We start from the raw sequence: 18163 nt of genomic DNA on the forward strand, positions 1-18163 counted from the left end.
ACTTTTGCAAGTATCTTTATAAGAGTGTGAAGGGGTCTATTATTTGGTAAACATTTATAAGAGTCATAGGAATATTGCACACAATTCCATGTACAATAAAATGGCGCTTCGGGTCCGCAACCGTGTGCTGTATTGATAATTGAATGGTTTTCTGTATTAAGATAGCAACTCCTGCTTTTTTCTTGGGACTGGAGGCTCTAATTATCATTGGAAAATCTTTTGTGTGAATCTCCATGGGTCTGCTTTACAGTGATGGGTTTCTTGAAGTGATGGGGGAATCTGTCCCATTTTGCAAAAGAAAAAAATGTGAAACAGCAAAAAATTTGTTTGTTGCGCATATCTTTTTTTTTGTCACATGGGTTCTTTTTCATTGCCGCGACCATGCCCAAGTTTTGTGAAACAATTCTCCAATGCTGAGAATCCATGCCTGGCAAAAAAAATCGCTCATCACTAGTTTCTTGCACAAATAGGGCCTGTTGTTTTAAGTTCTCTATAGTGCAGGTTACATTTTAACTGCAAATTTAAGTTGTTTAAGGGTATTCATTTAACTATTTTGTATATTTATGGAATTGCAGCATGTAGGGATGCAAAGAATTTGGGTTGATTGACATCTGTAATATACCTCATTGTTTTATCAGTATCATACGCCCGGGGGCGGAATCTCCTATTTAAGTTGTGCCAGTTTCAGATAGTAAGGCATGTCCAGACCAAAACTAAAACTAGGTAAACAAAAATGTAAAACAGTTTCTTGTTTAAACAGGACCATCTATGTCTCCCCATCAATAAGAAATTAAGAGGTAATGCATATCAGGCCAGTGTCGCTTCTAGTTGTTCAGAAGGAAATCTTGTACATGCTTCTCTGGATGCTGTTCAAGTCAGAGGCCTCTGTGGAGAAGGATGTAAGGGCAAGGAATACAGGGATCCCGTTGCCATCTGCGATCCGATGATGTCACGCTAAAAGTTTGGGATAGCCTGCATTGTTGCGGCGAGGAATTGGGTGCTAGAAGTGGTTCACTGTCGTCCAGGCCTAACTCTTGTATAAACTGGAGGCCCCTGGCCAGGTCCCGGATGGTGAATTGAGTATCACAATCACATTCACAATCAGGCAGCATGGAAATCCCCAGTGGTAAGGGATCCTATTGTCTCTTAATTTCTGTGTTATAGGTCGCTTAGTGCTTTGCTTGGTGTGAGCAGAGAGAGACAATAGGATCAATAGGAGAGAGAGAATTTTGTCCCCCTGGTTCAAATAGTGTGGCTGGTTGCGTAGTCGTAACGTTATATATATTCTTTACTCTCAAAGTAATGCAGTCTCACTACTACATCTTTGGGGAGGTTAGAATTGCTGGGAGGGTTCCCCAGCGCTCTATGCGTCCGGTCCATTTTCTAGGTGTCTGGCGGGAGTTCTGGGTTTATAGCAGAAAAAAAGGCCTCTCAGGTATGATCTTAGGTCTTGAGTTGGGTATCCCTCAGATTCTGAGGTTCTGCCTTCTCTCTCTGTTCGCTAGGTCTTCTTGATGCATTTTAAAGCAGGATAGTTCTTATCTGAAGAATGCATTATCCTCCAGGTGTGCCAGCTTCTGTATTACTTTGTCAGCGGTGTTCTCTTGCTTGTCAGTAGGCTCCCATAAAGTGTAGATTTCTAGCTTCAGCTCTGTCACCACAGCTTGCAATGAAGCTGGGATACTTCGTGCAGGCCTGCCATGTAGTGCTTCTAGGTGAGTTGCGAGTATGTCGGCTGTTATTGCAGGTTTTGTGGCGCCTGTATGTTAGGCGACGTGTCCATCTCTGCAGAGTTGATCTCTGACTGTCTCCATCACTAGCTGTATGAAGAGGTGAGTTTGAGACGCAAAGTGAGTGGCCTGCCATCTCGAGTTTCAGCTTCCTGGTGGTGCAGAGTCTTACGGTTAAGAAATGGTGATAGCGTACCATTTAAATCCCTAATATTCCTCCTGCACATGGCCTAATGTGTGGCCATTACCTGTCTCGCCATGCTCCTCCCCCATCAGTAACGGTTTTAAAGCACTTATTCTGTTTACCAGTGCCTTCCTCTTTCTCTTCCATTCAAATTGTATTACAAGGTATGTGGTAAGCCCTGTGGATTGGTTCTCACAAGCTCAGCATCTGAACACTGTTCGATTGGGAGGGACATTAGGCCCTAGATTTCAGCTGTGCTAAACAAACAATATGGTGTACTGTATGCTACAAACAACCCCATAAAAATGAGGAGAATGAAGCCCAGCTACTATAACAAATGAAGGAGGAGTAATAACTAGGTCCAGTTGTTGTTATGGGTGACTTCAAGTATCCAGAAATTGACTGGAGTAATGGGATGGCCAAGTTAGAAAACACTATTAAGATATAATAATATATAAATATTCTGAATGATAACTTTTTATTTAAAGTTTACTAGGAATGATTCTATTTTGGACCTGGAAATAACTAATAATACCAAACATGCAAACTTTGCCAGTATAAGGTCATATCTGTAATATATTAACTGGGAAAGGGCTTTTCAAAGGGTTAAACACCCAGGGAAAATGGAATATCTTTAAAATGTGGAGGGAGGTAAGATTAAGTGTTTTAGAGCATTTAAAGGCATCCACCTTTATATTAACTTTTATTATGACATAGACATTGATATACTGAGAAAATTTGCATTTGGTTTTCATTTTTAATTTGTATGATTTTTCAGTTTGCTTTTTGTTCAGCAGCTCTCCAGTTTCGAATTTCATTAGATATCTGGTTGCTATGGTCTTGTTTTCCTTGGAAACCAGGCAGTAGTTTAAACAAGAGATTGGAATATGAATAGGAGAGGGACTGAATAGAAATATAACTAATAATAATAAAATTGTAGCCTCACATAGCAATAGTTTTTAGGCTGCTGGTGTCAGTGAGAAAAAGAAAAAGGCAACTAATTCAAATACTATAAGATATAAACAAAGAACACCAATTGCAAAGTTGCTAGAACATTCACACAAAAAAGCTAAAACTGGGATGGAAAAGGGTATCGCCGTGAAAAATAAAATGAATCCATAATAATTTTTACATTTGTAAATACTAAAAAAAAATTAAGCAAAACATTTATTTTTTTGTGTGTCTACACAAATGAGAGACCGGCTTATGAAGGCTTTCTTTTTAACAAACCTATTCTAATAATATAACTGTTGATGGATGAGTGACTCAAGAGGAAATTTAAAAGCAAATAGAACTTGTAATGATAACTTAAAGTCCATCACCGATAGGTATTAATTCTTGGTTACTAAACAAGCTTAGCTCTTCAACTGCCAGGTGCTAGGCATCCACAGGTGTGTGACTGGCCGGTTTGAGCCTGTGCTTGGTAACCCAAATTATTGTTCAAATTGGAAGATGTGTGGTTTTGGGGTAAACAGGTGTTCGATCAAAGCTCCGTTCCAGGGCTGGATTTCCAATCTGAGCACCCCCAGGCAGTGTCCCCCCCACCCCCGTGCGAGTGTGCATGCGCGAACAGCACCCCCCCATCTATAATATTCCTATCACCCTTGTTCCAGTCCTGAATTAACGTTTTACCCCTGAAAAAAGCTCATTGTGCTTTTTTATATTTGTGGTTGTTGTTGTTTTTTGCTCTGGAAAAACCATTACAAATAAAAAAGGGGTCCAATCATATTAAAAGTTAATTTAAAGGTGAACTACCCTTTTATGCTAACTTATCCCAAATACAAATGTATGGAGAACCCCTCACAGAAGTGCATCTATGAATACTTTTACATCCTAAACATTTAAGGGTAAAAAAAAGCACTCCCACCTGCACTTTTGCACACTATCCCTGAAAAGTCAGTGGGAACCGCAAGAGATAGTAGGGAGGTTCATTTCTTACGCCAGCAACGAATCCACTAAGTCCCAAATTATCTTTACATCAGTTTATGTATGGCTCGTCTTTAGCCTCCCCTAACAAAAAAGTCACCCTCCACCTATGATCTTATTGATTAAATGTAAGATGTGTAATTTGGGGTAAATGGATGGTAGACAGAAATTCATCATTTTAGGAGCATGTGTTATCATTTGACACAATGTCCTGCTTAGCATTTATGCTTTACTATGGAAAGGTACGATCTGATTGGCCAGATAGGAAGCTGAGTGAAGGTATGGGGATACAAATTACAAAAAGATCCCTTATCTGGAAAGCCCCAGGTCCTAAACATTCTGAATAATAGGTCCCATACCTGTACAGAAATTAAAAACTTTAGTGTTTCACTTAAGGCTTACTTTTGCAGGGTTTTCATCAAGTCATGCTCGGGTAAATTCTTCTGGACTGCTTTATGTTATACAATTTGAGGACTTCAGCAAAGTAAGTGTTCATTGTAAAAAGCCCTTAAACAGCGCCGGATTTCACTATAGGGCGCCCATAGGCCGTCCCCCTTCTCCGCTTCCCCCCCAGTTGCGCGCATGCGTGTTTATTTAACTCGTGCTCTGTATGGGAGCAAAATTTACATGCGACTGGCGGCATGCCGTGCCTAAATTTAGGCTGCCCTTGGCCCGGGCCTTAATCCGGGGCTGCCCTTAAAGTGTAAATATCTCATACACCATTCTTGTTAAGAAATTTTCCATCACATTGTACTCCATCAGAAACTTTGTGCGGGGACAAAGTTGCGTTTGCCTTGAAAAAGTATTTTAAAATTATTTCTAATTATGTTTGGGCTAAATGGTATTTACACTGCTGTATTAAGTTACTGGGCTATTTACATTACAATTAAAAAATGCCCGTGACATTTTTACAATGTGTTAAAAATATGGATATACATGTATTTATGGGAATTATAGTAATGATTGCACCATCAGGTGCCAATCAGCATGGTACATTCCATTGGTTGCTGTGGTTTACTAGACCTGGTGCAACCTTTGCTTCTTTTTTTATCATATTGTACTGCATATATGTTGCTTTGTCTATTTGAGAGTTAAAGAACCCAAAAGTATAAATATTTGTGGTTGACAGTTATCAAAACACGCTGATCTTAATTAAAAGCAGCAACATGAAAAAAAATGAAACTGTTCTAAAACACTACTATAGTTTATATAAATAATCTGTGTTTCGCCAAGGGATAGCCATTTAAGTTGAAATAGGGCTAAATGGCAGAGTTAAATATCAGAAAGCAGCAGAGCTCTGTAGAATAGAATTGTTTTAGTTTTTTCACATGAATCTAAACCCCTTCTATTTTTCAGAGCTTATCTGCTATGTAACGTGTGCCTTTTTCTCCTTTCTCAGGTTGAATGGCTACCCCCATTGCATAGCAGCATATTTATATAAACCATAGTAATGCATCACTATCTCACCTAATGCTGTATTATCAATGCTCCAACTTGTATGGATTTCAGTGGGATGCCCTGGATATATATAACATTCATATGTTTTTGAAATTCATAATTAGTATAATATCGCTTTATACATAAGTAGTTGATGCTAATTTTAGAATTAATTTCTGTTTAAATTGATGTAATGCAGATATATCAAGCATTCAATGTCTTCATTGTGAGGAAATGTGGACAAATTAAAGGTAAATATATAAAACATATTTTTTTTTTTTAAACTGTAATATCTAAATTTGAGTGCTAAAATGTAGCAACTTATAATTTATTTTGATTGTTTGTATAAAATATGATTGTGTGTAATCTAAGCTGTGCTTATAGGGAGCTCACTAAAATGCCACATATAAAACTTAAACATACAGTATAAAACATATGAACCATGTAGTCTAGAGACTTATACTGCAGTGTGCTTATGATCTGTAATTATGTCAAAGTTATTGTTCCATATTGGAGCACCTATACAAAAAAGTAAAAAGCACTGTTCTTAAAAAAGTGCCTGTTTACATTCATATTTGTAATTTAGGGTTTGCAATCCTTTCTGGGTTTGTGTGACTTAACACAGCCAATGTGTGCACATTTATGATCAATATGCAAAAACATTTTCTCTGTGGGTGCCTCAGAGCAATGAATTTTCTGTTTGCACACAAAGGGGCCCATTCATTAAAGCATAAATATTCACACAAATATTCGCCAATTCAAAGCACGATTGGAAAAAAATCGGAGTAACCACAATAATTTTTGATGTGCAAAAATTTTGCGAAAATTCTTTTCTTGGTCGTACAAAAGATTGTGGTTGCGATCGGAAAGTCACAAAATTTTCTTATCCGAACGATCATAAACAGCGTTAAAACCTTTCTGGTTTTGAAACTTCAATGCATGATTTTGGAAGCCTTACATAGGACTCAATAGCACTCTACAGCTCCAACCTGGCCAAAAGAAAGTCACAATACCAAAGCTTGCGAAAAATATAACTTTTCCGTGGAATTTAACGGAAACCACGAAAAAGTCGTACTATTATAACGATATTATCGTGGTCAATAAGAAAAGTTTTAACAATTAGAAAAAATACAATTTTTTTTCACAATTTGTTGTGTGCAACCGTGTCAAAATTTGTGTGCATAAGCATACAGCTTAGATTTTAAGATGTGTACTTTTTTTGGCAGAAGGTGTTCTGATATGAATTGTGGCTCTGACATTAATATTCTTTTCCAGTGGTGTAAAAAGAGGAAAAACTTAAGAGGAAACTTTTATCCATCCATTTATGGCATCTGTTATCCAGGGGATTTCTTGGATACTTTGGTTTTCTATAGTTTGGACCAACATTACTTAATGCTACGTAAAAATAAAAAGAAACAATCCCAGGAATGTTTTGCCATTAATTTGAATATATGCTAGCTTACGTTACTTCATGTACAGGTACTGTCTAATTATTCCACAGAAAAAGCTAATCAATAAAAGAATTGGTTGTTTAAATAGTACTCTATAAGAAACGACATTGCCATATTTTGGAGTTTTCTGCATAATTTACAGAGGGATCATAATTAGCAGTGGGCTTTTAATTTTTTTTTTTTTTTTTTTTTAAACTGCTATGGTGATATTTACTTCCCTGTATGACTTGCATCTGGGGAATTAAATAAACCGCTCTGAGTTCCTCAACTTTAACATATATGTGTGGGGGGCCATTAGCATTCAGAAAAAGTTATATAATTATGCAATACTTTAGCTCAGTGCTGTCCAACTTCTTTAGTACTGAGAGATGGAATTTTTCTGGTCTACTTGGTGGAGGTTCAATAACTGAAGTCAGTTTTGACCACTCCCTTTTTAAACTACACCCACTTTAAACCCCAGCCATGTTAACAGAAACATTTTAAAGACTATATCCACATTAATGGTGGTAGCACACCAAAAAAAACCCACAAATGTTGGTGCTCACTCCAGGGATATCTCCCATCACTCATATGTGAAAAAAGTTCATGAAGTCCCTTAAATCCATATGGTTCCTCCTCCACTGTGGGTAGCACAGAAACCCCCAGCACATAATTACACACCCTAGCAACTATTTCACAATCACATAACAAACCCCTGCACAGGCAGCATAGGGCAGGCAGAATATGGTACACACAGGTAGACAGAGTATGGCACACAGAAGGAGCATAGGACAGGCAATAGTATGGCACACACAATCAGCATAGGGCAGGCAGAGTATGGCACACACAGACAGCATGGGGCAGGCAATAGTATGGCACACACAGGCAGCATAGAGCAGGCAGAGTATGGCACAAACCGACAGCATGGGGCAGGCAGAGTATGGCACACACAGGCAGCATAGGGTAGGCAGAGTATGTGACACACACAGGCAGCATAGGGCAGGCAGAGTATGGTAAACACATGCAGGGTAGAGCAGGCAGAGTGTGGCACACACAGGCAGCATAGGGCAGGCAGAGTATGGTAAACACATGCAGGGTAGAGCAATCCAGGCAGAGTATGTGACACACACAGGCAGCAAAGGGCAGGCAGTGTATGGTTTACACGGCAGGGTAGAGCAGGGCAGGCAGAGTATCACACACACAGACAGGGTAGGGCAGGCAGAGTATGGCACACAGAGGCAGCATAGGGCAGGCAGGGTAGGGAAGGCAGAATATAGTGCACATACAGGAAGCATAGCGCAGGACCCTTAAATAGTGTTTGTAAAATCATGGTAGTTCTGGATGTGATGCTGTGCATAAGGGGCTAGGAGGTTGGCTAGTTATTTTGCCACATTGGAAGTCACAGAGTTAATGCTGCTGACAATTGGTCTGAAAGGGGCCCCTTCCTTGTGTATCTTAGGAAATCCATATATACACAGTTGAACTGAAGAAGCTGCTTGGATGAGTAGTGAAACGTCTTCAATGATTACCAAACAAGTCCAGTTGCTTTAAATTTATTTATATTAGATATACCATGACCTGGATGAATGAAAATCTTCATAGACATACACAGAGGGGCTTCACTAGGGTAGAGGCAATGATTTGATCAATAGCTTTGTCTTTGCAGCTGTTTTTAGAGTTATATGACCTTTTTCTTGTAACTGTTGGTTGGTTCCCTTTTTAGAGTTTTATAATGTTGCTGTTGTTGCTCAGAAGTGTGATCACCTTTGCATGGTAGTCTGGTAGATGTATTAAGTACAACTGTGCATCTTCCTTTATAAGCAGGCAGGATGGTGGTATTCAAATCATTTCTGAGGGATGTCAACCTCATTTTGTGGTATTTTATAGATTGAGGCTTCAGTGACTGTGGTAATATATGTCACTGGGATGATTCTGGAAACAATTGCAAAGTTGAAACCTTTGGCTAGGATTTCTATCTCTTATTGAGGAATTCCCTCCCTGAACCAGTCGTACTGGCTGATACATTATGTAGCTTTAAGAAGGGGCTGGGTGGCTTTTTAGCAAGCTAGTTACAAATCTGCCAAGTGCAAGTCCCATTAAGGGCTTGCAAATTTTTACATCCCAGGTGCATGACCTTACATTTATCCACATTAAATCTCATCTGCCACTTAGCCACCCAGATTGCCAGTTTGTCATGATCCTGCTTCAAGAATGCCACATTCTGGATTGTAATTCCTTTTTTAATATAGGAATGACATCAGCTTTTCTCTAATCCATAGGAACCATACCAGATGAAAGTGAGTCTGGTAATATCAGAAACAGGGGCCATTGTAAAACTGAGCCTAGCTCTCTCAGTACCCGAGGGTGTATTCCATCTGGCCCTGGTACCTTGTTCACATTAATTTTGAGTAAACCTTTATGTACCATATCCTGAGTCAACTTTGATTAGATTGAGCTGAGCCAACATTGCAGCTATTGGGTGGATCTTGGCACTCTGGCTTTTTTATTGTATACACTGAAGAAAAGAACTGGTTTAGCACATTTGCCTCGGCCACAATGCACTTCTCATTTTCTGTCTTTGCCTTCTTGTCTGCTGTTAAGCAACACTTGTTACAGTGTTTATATTCATTAAATTCAGCTTCTGTCCCCTCTGACTTGTATTTCTGAAATGCTTTAATTTTTTCCCCCTATTAACTTCTTTACCTCTGAATTAAGCCACATAGGGTGATTCTTAAAGCTTCTACATTTACTTCTTGTAAAATATAGATATATATTGTGGGTTCCAATATTTTATTAATCAGTAATGAAACCTTTTACTCTAGTAGAGGAAACAGTCTAATTAAGTTAGCACCTGGTTGTCTGGTCCAAATAATAGGAGTTTCCTAATTTGGAAAACAAAGGTACTGGTCTGGGAAAGGTGCTGTCACACCTAAGCTCTAATTAACATTAACAAAGGTTCAAGGACACTGGAGCCAGCTGAATGCATCCCTGGGGATAGCATAATAAGTTAGTCAGGAACGGCAGTCTTGGTGGAGACGCAGACATGACGATTGGAATACCCAAAATGGCGGACGGGTAACTTCCTGTAACTGACTGGTATGTGCTAGCATCATTCAAATGGACCAATCAGGAGAGACTTCTAGAAAGTTCTCGAATCCACCCATCTCTCCTGTATATAAGTTGGCTTCAGCAGGGCACAAGTAGACTCAGGGCCAGGAGAGGAGTGACCACCGTACCAAATCACAGGGAATCCTGACATCACGGGCCAGGCACTTATCAAACCTAAGGAGAGGTATACTTAGGCTGTGTAATCTTCTAGAGTTAAGGTTTCATAGAGTGTGTTTATATGGTGTGGTGTGGGATTATTATTATTTAGGTGGTTGGGTCTCTGGGTTTAATTGTAGTGTGTTTTTTTGTGTTTATTGTAGTCTCTTGTTTTATGTGTTTTATCTACTTTATGATTTATGTTTATTTAAATATTTGTTTCCAATCAATATAAAATCACATTTTATATTTATTGTTCAGTGATCTCTTTGCCACACTTCATTGGTGAACTTTAGTTATATTAATAATCTTACACTTCTTAAGGGAATAAATTGAGAACAGTAATGATTTAATATCATTTTAAATGACAGCCATTTCTGTTTTGTGTTTTTAGCAGAAAACATAATGCCCCAATATATGCTCTGAAACACTGCCCCTAGGAGCTAAAATTTCATTTTCTAAAATTCAGGGTCTTTGCCCCAGTGTATATTTGTTTTCTTGCACCATAGATCAAATTAAATAACATTATGATCACTATTACCCAGGTGTTCAACATTTGCTATACATTTTTGGGTACTTAGAGATCACTAGATTCAGTATAGCATGGTTTCTGGTTAAATCCTCAACAACCTGTGACATAAAGTTGTCATGCAGCAAAAAAGTGTCATTTTAAATATAAAATTTAAAATGACACTTTCATCAATTAAATAACACCCTTTTTTTCTGATATTCGGGCATTGCGCTTTTGCGCCAGACGCAATGCGATGACACACTTCTGCACTAATGACACTAGGCTGGCACCACATCCCATGTGGCACCCATCAAAGCCATTTTGGATGCCGGAAGAGAACCATTGGGCACTCCTTACAGTCAGTCAGTGGGTACTGGCACCGAAGTACAATAAATACCCATATGGATACACATATCCAAAGCACAGTATATATCAGGGGTAGGGAACCTATGGCTCGGGAGCCAGATGTGGCTCTTTTGATGGCTGCATCTGGCTCGCTGCCAAATCTTTAATAAAAAAAATTAATGGGGGGCGTGACCTGCGCTTGGTGGATAGAAGACGTGTTCTAAGCCTTAGAACACGTCTTCTATCCGCCGAGCATAGGCCACTCCCTCCTCCGCATCCGGCATCCTTACTGGGTTGCACTTGAACCAGGGCCCAGGGAACTGAGAGGGACATTGGAGCAGAAACCTGTGACAGTTCACGCTTGAATTGAAAATAAAAGGTGGCCAATATGTCTCTGTTGGGGCTACAAAGAGAAGCCAACTGTGCACTGGGCTACGTAGCCCTCTAGTAATACCACTAACAAGCCATATTGAACAGCTAAAGATGACACCCACCCTACCTTGCCCCGCAGCATCCGCAGGCGAACGGGCCTGAAGCCGCATCGTCCTCCACAGGCAGCCGCAAATCGAGGCCTCGGCTTTGGCCTAGCTCCCGTCGGCCATTGTATGGCTCTCACGGAATTACATTTTAAAATATGTGGTGTTTATGGCTCACTCAGCCAAAAAGGTTCCCGACCCCTGGTATATATGGTGAGGTGCAGTGGACACTGGTACCCCCCACAGTGAGAGGTAGAAGGTTCTGCCAGAGATGTAGTAGGTTTTGGCACCACAAGTATATTATTACAAGTCCCATTATACAGATAGTGCTAGCTAGTACTTCAAAGCATAAAAACAGTAAGAGGCAGTGTGCACTGACATTCCAAATATAGGGGTGAATGCACCACTACTACAGGGGCAAGGAGGCAATTTCAAATGCAGAACAGCCAGATCACAAGGTACAATTCCATCACAAAGCAATTGCACCAACAAGGTCATTGCTAGATAAACTAGTTTCCCAGGGCAAAGACCACAAAGCATATTCCATTCATAAAATATACAGTATCTAACTTTTTTTTTTTTGTCTTTATTTCCTGAAATCTCTCCTAACCCCTCTTGTCTGTATATATCATAAAAATATCATATCCTTATGCATTTTTCCTCTTTACTTTTCCTTTTATGAATCACTCTATATTCCTCACTTGTATCGTCCATTTTCTTCTGTTCTCTCTCTCTCTTTTCTATTATCATTCTTAAGGGCTCACCTCTTCTACATTCCATTATCTTTTTCTTTATGTTGCATTCCTCATATACCTTTCTTCTGCTGTTATCCTTTTTTATTTTTCTATTTTATTTTGCTCCTTCTCTTAGGGTAAGGCCCCCTTGTATCGAGGAAGGCTCTTGTTAGTTCTGTAGAGTGATTGAACCATACCTCCCAACATTTGAAAAATGAAAAGAGGGACAAAAAGATTTGGTGCACGTAGTGCTGCAATTTTTTTTGACCACGCCCACTTTTGTGGCCAAGCCCCAATTACCACACCCCATTAAAAAAATACACTCCTTTTATATAGATGAAATGGCGGGATCAGACGCAAATGTGCTATACCCTCATACTGAACGACCTAAGGAAAACAATATAGCAACTCCTACATTAAAATACAAATATAGAGAGAAGGCAGTGAGTTATAAGTGAGTTATAACTATGTACCAGTTTTGCCCCCCATACACAGTACCCCCATACACAGTAGCCCCCCATACACAGTAGCCCCCCCACACACAGTAGCCCCCCCACACACAGTAGCCCCCCCACACACAGTAGCCCCCCCACACACAGTAGCCCCCCAACACACAGTAGCCCCCCAACACACAGTAGTCCACCCACACACAGTAGCCCCCCCACACACAGTAGCCCCCCATACACAGTAGCCCCCCCCATACACAGTAGCCCCCCACATACACAGTAGCCCCCCTACACAGTACCCCCCCATACACAGTAGCCCCCCATACACAGTAGCCCCTCCATACATAGTGCACCCCATACACAGTAGCCCCCTATACATAGTAGCCCCCTATACACAGTACCCCCCCATACACAGTGCCCCCCCATACACAGTACCGCCCACACACAGTACCCCCCATACACAGTAGCCCCCTATACACAGTACCCCCCATAGGGCTCCACCTTCATCTGCGGCTTCTCTCCTTATGCGGCTCCTTGTGCGGCGGCGACAGGCCCTTTTATAAGGTTGCGCCCGTGCGTAATGACGTCACACGTACCCAAGGGCGCAACCTTATAAAAGGGCCTGTCGCGCTGTATATGGAGCTGCATAAGGAAAGAAGCCGCAGGAGAAGTCGCAACGTCTGGCTCCAGCCAGCGCATCCCGCTGTGCTGGATAGTTCAATGAATGTCCCACAATGCGGTACATTCATGGAACTATCCGGGACAGCGGGATGCGCCATAAAAATCGGGACTGTCCCGCGAAAAGCAGGACAGTTGGGGGGTATGATTAAACTGACACACGCATATAAATAAAAATAAATGTAAAAGATTGATTGATACTTAGCACTGATCGCCAAGGGACCCTGTCCATGTAAACAATGGCTCAGCAGCAATTGCAACAAAACCAGACACCAGGCGCTTTAAAGGCCAGGCCGAAGTGAAAATGCCTCCCCCCAACCCAGCTTTATATATACTTTCCCCCACACAGAATACAAAAAAAGTATATTATCAGCTAGCATACTACATATGGTAAAATTCAGCAGTATTGAATATATCTTAGCAGTAACCATACTATATATGGCAAAAATCAAGCATTAAACAGTGCCCCATTCCTTGACTTGCTAAAAGTACTGTAACCCCTGTTTGGCTATAATATAGTCAAAACCCAGGCTAGTGGGGTTTAGAGCATGGGGTACATGCAACCCTTTTAGACAGGATGAACCTTTGCTATATGGAAGAGACCGTTCAGAGCAAGGGTGTAGTGGAACTATCTGGGCCCCTTACTATTGTCGCTCTATACCTCCTCGCTTGGCAAACTAATCAATTCTTTTGGCTTTCAGTACCACCTCTATGCTGATGATACTCAGATCTATCTTTCCTCTCCTGATCTCAACCCAGAGCTTCTAACTCGCATCTCTTCCTGCCTGTCCACTATCTCCACTTGGATGTCCCAACGTTACCTTAAATTAAACCTCTCTAAAACTGAACTGGTTCTCTTTCCCCCATCCAACACCCACATTGTTCCCGAGGTATCTATACAGGTTAACAATTCTACCATCACCCCATCTTCCCAGGCCCGGTGCCTTGGGGTTATCCTTGATTCTGCCCTGTCCTTCACTCCTCATATCCAATCACTTATCAAATCATGTCACTTTCACCTAAGAAATATCTCCAAAATACGATCATTTATCACCCATGATGCTGCCAAAATTCTTATTCACTCTCTTAATAGTATTTCGCCTGGACTACTGTAACTCCCTATTAATTGGCCTTCCCCTCCAAAGACTGTCCCCACTCCAGTCCATAATGAATACTGCTGCCAGGCTCATACACCTCTCCAACTGCTCCTCCTCTGCCATGCCACTCTGCCAATCCCTGCACTGGCTTCCCCTACCATCCAGGATACAATTCAAACTCCTGACTCTTACATTCAAAGCAGTTCATAACTCTGCCCCACCCTACATCTCTGAACTTTAGGTACCATCCAACCCGCTTGTTACGCTCCTCTACTGACCTGCTCTTCAACTCCTCTCTCATTCCCTCCTCACACGCTCGTATTCAAGACTGGGCTGCCCCCCTTCTCTGGAATTCGCATAGAGAGGATGCAGGATTGGTTTATCCCACCTCCTTTATAGTCTGTGCAGGCTAAATGCACCAGGTCAACTTGGCACCCCTTTGGAAGCAGTCAGGATAGATACCTCAGTCCTCAGGTTGATAACCCCTAGCTTGAGAGTCCTACAGCCGACTGTGGAACAGGGTTGAGATACTGCCTGTCTCCTATGTCTTAAACCGTGGCCCTGTGCTGAGGCAACATTGCCTGTATGGAAGGGTACTTCCTTACTACTTTCCTTGGTGGAGCTGAGCTTCTCTTGCTTCCTACCCTCTCTATCTCACTCTCCAAAAGAGTGCTCTTACAAGAGTAACTATCTAACTGGTCTTCGTTCACGTGGTCCCTGTCCCCGATTTCTCTAGAGTATAAGATGGGTACTCTAGGGCAATAATGCTTTACTGGGGCCTATTCTGATCCCAGGCTCAGTGGACCTTCACCTGAGACACAGAGGCAGCCAAAGAGGAAGCCACACTTCCCTGCTAAACACTATATTGGAGTGCAAGGGGTGTGATCAACCAAATAAACCAATAGGCACAATATGTAAATTGTAGACTAAATACATGGGTCTTTGCCCAGTAACAGCAGAAATAAAGAAGTGGTAGGGTTTAAAGCCATAGGGGCAAATTAACTATATGGGTCCCTACATTCACCCGGGGGAAAACCCATTCCAACCTGGCAATGGTAAGGAAATAAATACACATTATCAAGCAAAATTATAGTGCATAAATTAGTGCAAAAATAAACCAATAAGACCAAACATCCTCTTCTGGTGTCCTCTCCTGAGGAATACAGGGTACAGTGGTTCCTGTGGACATAAAGTTAAGGCACAGAGCATTGAACTGTTACGTTTCTTGTTACTTTTAACCATTTACACCTCATGAGTGTCACTATGGATCCCTCAGGCACTTTACTTAATTAGTCATTGAAATACCTCCTGGACCTTGCTACAGGGGTATGACAGCAAATACTTGGTAGAACCATGAGACACCACCTGGACCCATAAACAGGGGTGCTCAGGCATACACTTACAGAAACATGGGAAAATCCTGCCTTCATTCAGGTATCCGAGGCACGTGCTTGGCCGTAAAAGAAAAGTCATTGGGTTCATGCAACTGTTGAAACCCACCCATCAACTTTATTAAGTCCATTCCTGTCCCAGGACTACCCTGCATGCACTCCGTAGGGTAAGATAAGGTAATGGGTCCCACCTAAAGGCAGGTTGAGGTAGAAGTTAGAGTGAGGGGCCCAGCAGTCTTTTCTGTAACCCAACTATTTACAAAATCTTTTAAATCTCTCAGGGTTGTAGAGAGTTCCAAACTTTTAAACAAATAAGCCGATCTCTGTGGACAAAACTGAAGGGTGTCACACCCCAGGTATCTCTATCAGCAGGGAGTCTCTAGGGGTGCCCTTAAATGGTGGTGTTTATCGCCATTAACTCGTTAGGTACCAAACCCACCTCCTATCTGGGGAAAAACCTCATCACTGAGGGAATCAATCTGGCATGAGGTTTTTCATAGATGCTGCTCAAATTTGGCCTTAGTATCCGCAAAGGATATATAATAGGCCAGGTGTGGCTTTTCGATGCGCCCTCCATTGGGTAAGTCGGAGCTTAGGGCAAAATTCCGCTCCTCCTGATATTTTCCACAGGATCTCACTCTGTGCTTGAGTATGGTTTGGTACTCCTGGGCAACATCATACAAATAGTCAACATCCTGCCTACGCCTCATAGGATTAGAATGTAGGACCCCGCCGAACCCCAATTTCTCCTTCCTGATGAGTTCTCCATATATCCACTCATGCCGGTGACTCTCCACCTCATCATATACCCACTCGGGGGCATATGGCATGTAATACCCCCATCTCTCATACATGTGAGAATTTATGTCCCTTTGGATCCGGGACACACTCCTTTGCTTTTCAGGATTTGCATGGCCTGGGGCCACCCAGAAGGAATCTTCTCTGTTGGGTGGTACATATGGAGGTGGTTTTCTCTTCTCTGTGGGAAGGAACCTCTGTGGATGAGCCAAATTCCATGGCTCCCCGATTTGGCTTTAGATATCTCCTGCGGATGGGATGTCCAGACAGCATTGCACTTCCAGGAGAAGAAGTAGCGCTGGCCCCCTCTGGGGTAGATGATCAGGCCCACCCTCTGCCAGCAATTAGGCCAAGGAGTTGGAGCAGTGCCTCTGTCAATTTAGTAGGCTCAGGGACTCCAGTAAGTTTTACGGGGTCTCTCTTGTAGGGCCAGATAAGAGCAGTAGCTCCCTCCTCTTCTTGGACAGACTCCTGTTCTGCCCCCGCAGATGCCTCGTGAAGTTCCTCTCCCTCTGAGGAACTGGATGAGGACAATAATATGGCACCCACCAGGAGAGAGGGGGGTAGGCTGTGGTGGTACTGCAGCAGGCACCAGAGTTGCAGGCCTAGGCGGTTCTGAGGCAAAACTGGCCTCCACCACTGAGGAAGGGCCTTGTGCCTTGTGCCATGGTCTCAGTCCAGCAGCGAGTTTTGCAGTAAGGGCATCTGGCCTCTAGGTCTTGCCACGCCTGGGTGATTTCTTGCCCACAGAAGCCGCAGAAGGGCTCTACTACCTTAGTATTTTCATCCACATATCTCTCCCCAAATGTCCCAAACCACACGTAGCGTTGTGGGAGGAATGTTGGAACCATGCTTTCCGGGGCCTCCGGAGTAGCATGTGATCAGCCATATTCTTAGACTTGATGCACAACACTTTCTGGAATGCAGGCCTGGATGAATGTAGCCAAAATCCACAGGCTCTGGTGCACCTGTGATGGCAGCAGGCTCAGGCGCCGATTACAGCAGAAATAAGGAAGTGGTAGGGTTTAAAGCCATATGGGAAGATTAACCCTATGGGTCCCTATAGTACCATCTTGGCTTGTTCTGCTGCTTTGTGAATCACCTATTTTCCTTACATTCCCTTGTTTTACAGAGTTAGTATGATAGGAGAACATTTCAAAAAGCTTTGGCACTAATGGGCAATATCTGACGCTTGCCCAATATAGTAGTTCCATGAGAAGCAAAATTTAGAATGATGGAGGGCACTCTGGCTAAGGTATACTTACCCTTTAAAACAATTAAAAAAAAAAAAAAGTAGCACATACATTTAGGTGCTAAGGTTTCCAAAAGGATAATATATACAATATATACAACCCATATTTAAACCCTGCACACTCAGAGGTCCCTTGGCAAAGGCATTTGAGCCAAAACGTTGGGGTATTCTCTCATCCAGAGTATCTGCCTTTATTACTTTTTGCTGAGTGGTATGTATTGATTTGTTTATTGATGGATATTGTGGATATATTCTATAAATGTAATACTGTTGTTACACAATAATCTGATATTAAAAAAATAAAAAATAATTGCAGTACCACCCTCTAGTACTCTAGTGTGCAGGGTTTATATGTGAGTTACACGAGAAGCAGCCATAGTGACAAGAAACACAAAATTTTCAAATGGCATGTTTTTTTTTGTACAAAACCTTGCATTAGAGTAAAACAACACACACTGCAGGGA

The 18163-nt window shown here is 41.8% G+C and overlaps 1 protein-coding gene across 4 annotated transcripts in view; it reads left to right on the forward strand.

Moving 5' to 3' along the window:
* The window catches only part of pgap1 (post-GPI attachment to proteins 1), a 308887-nt gene that overhangs the window by 196977 nt on the left and 93747 nt on the right, over positions 1-18163 (forward strand). For 3 of the 4 annotated variants that reach the window (XM_031892786.1, XM_031892785.1, XM_031892787.1), the window contains exons 15-16: positions 4251-4324; positions 5477-5528. The exons of the other annotated variant lie outside the window; for it this stretch is intronic. In XM_031892786.1, coding sequence (XP_031748646.1) covers positions 4251-4324; positions 5477-5528 — 126 coding nt within the window. The remainder of the gene's footprint in view (positions 1-4250; positions 4325-5476; positions 5529-18163) is intronic. 4 annotated transcript variants of the gene reach the window in all.

This window comes from Xenopus tropicalis, chromosome 9 (assembly GCF_000004195.4).
Source record: "Xenopus tropicalis strain Nigerian chromosome 9, UCB_Xtro_10.0, whole genome shotgun sequence".
Lineage (NCBI taxonomy): Eukaryota > Metazoa > Chordata > Amphibia > Anura > Pipidae > Xenopus > Xenopus tropicalis.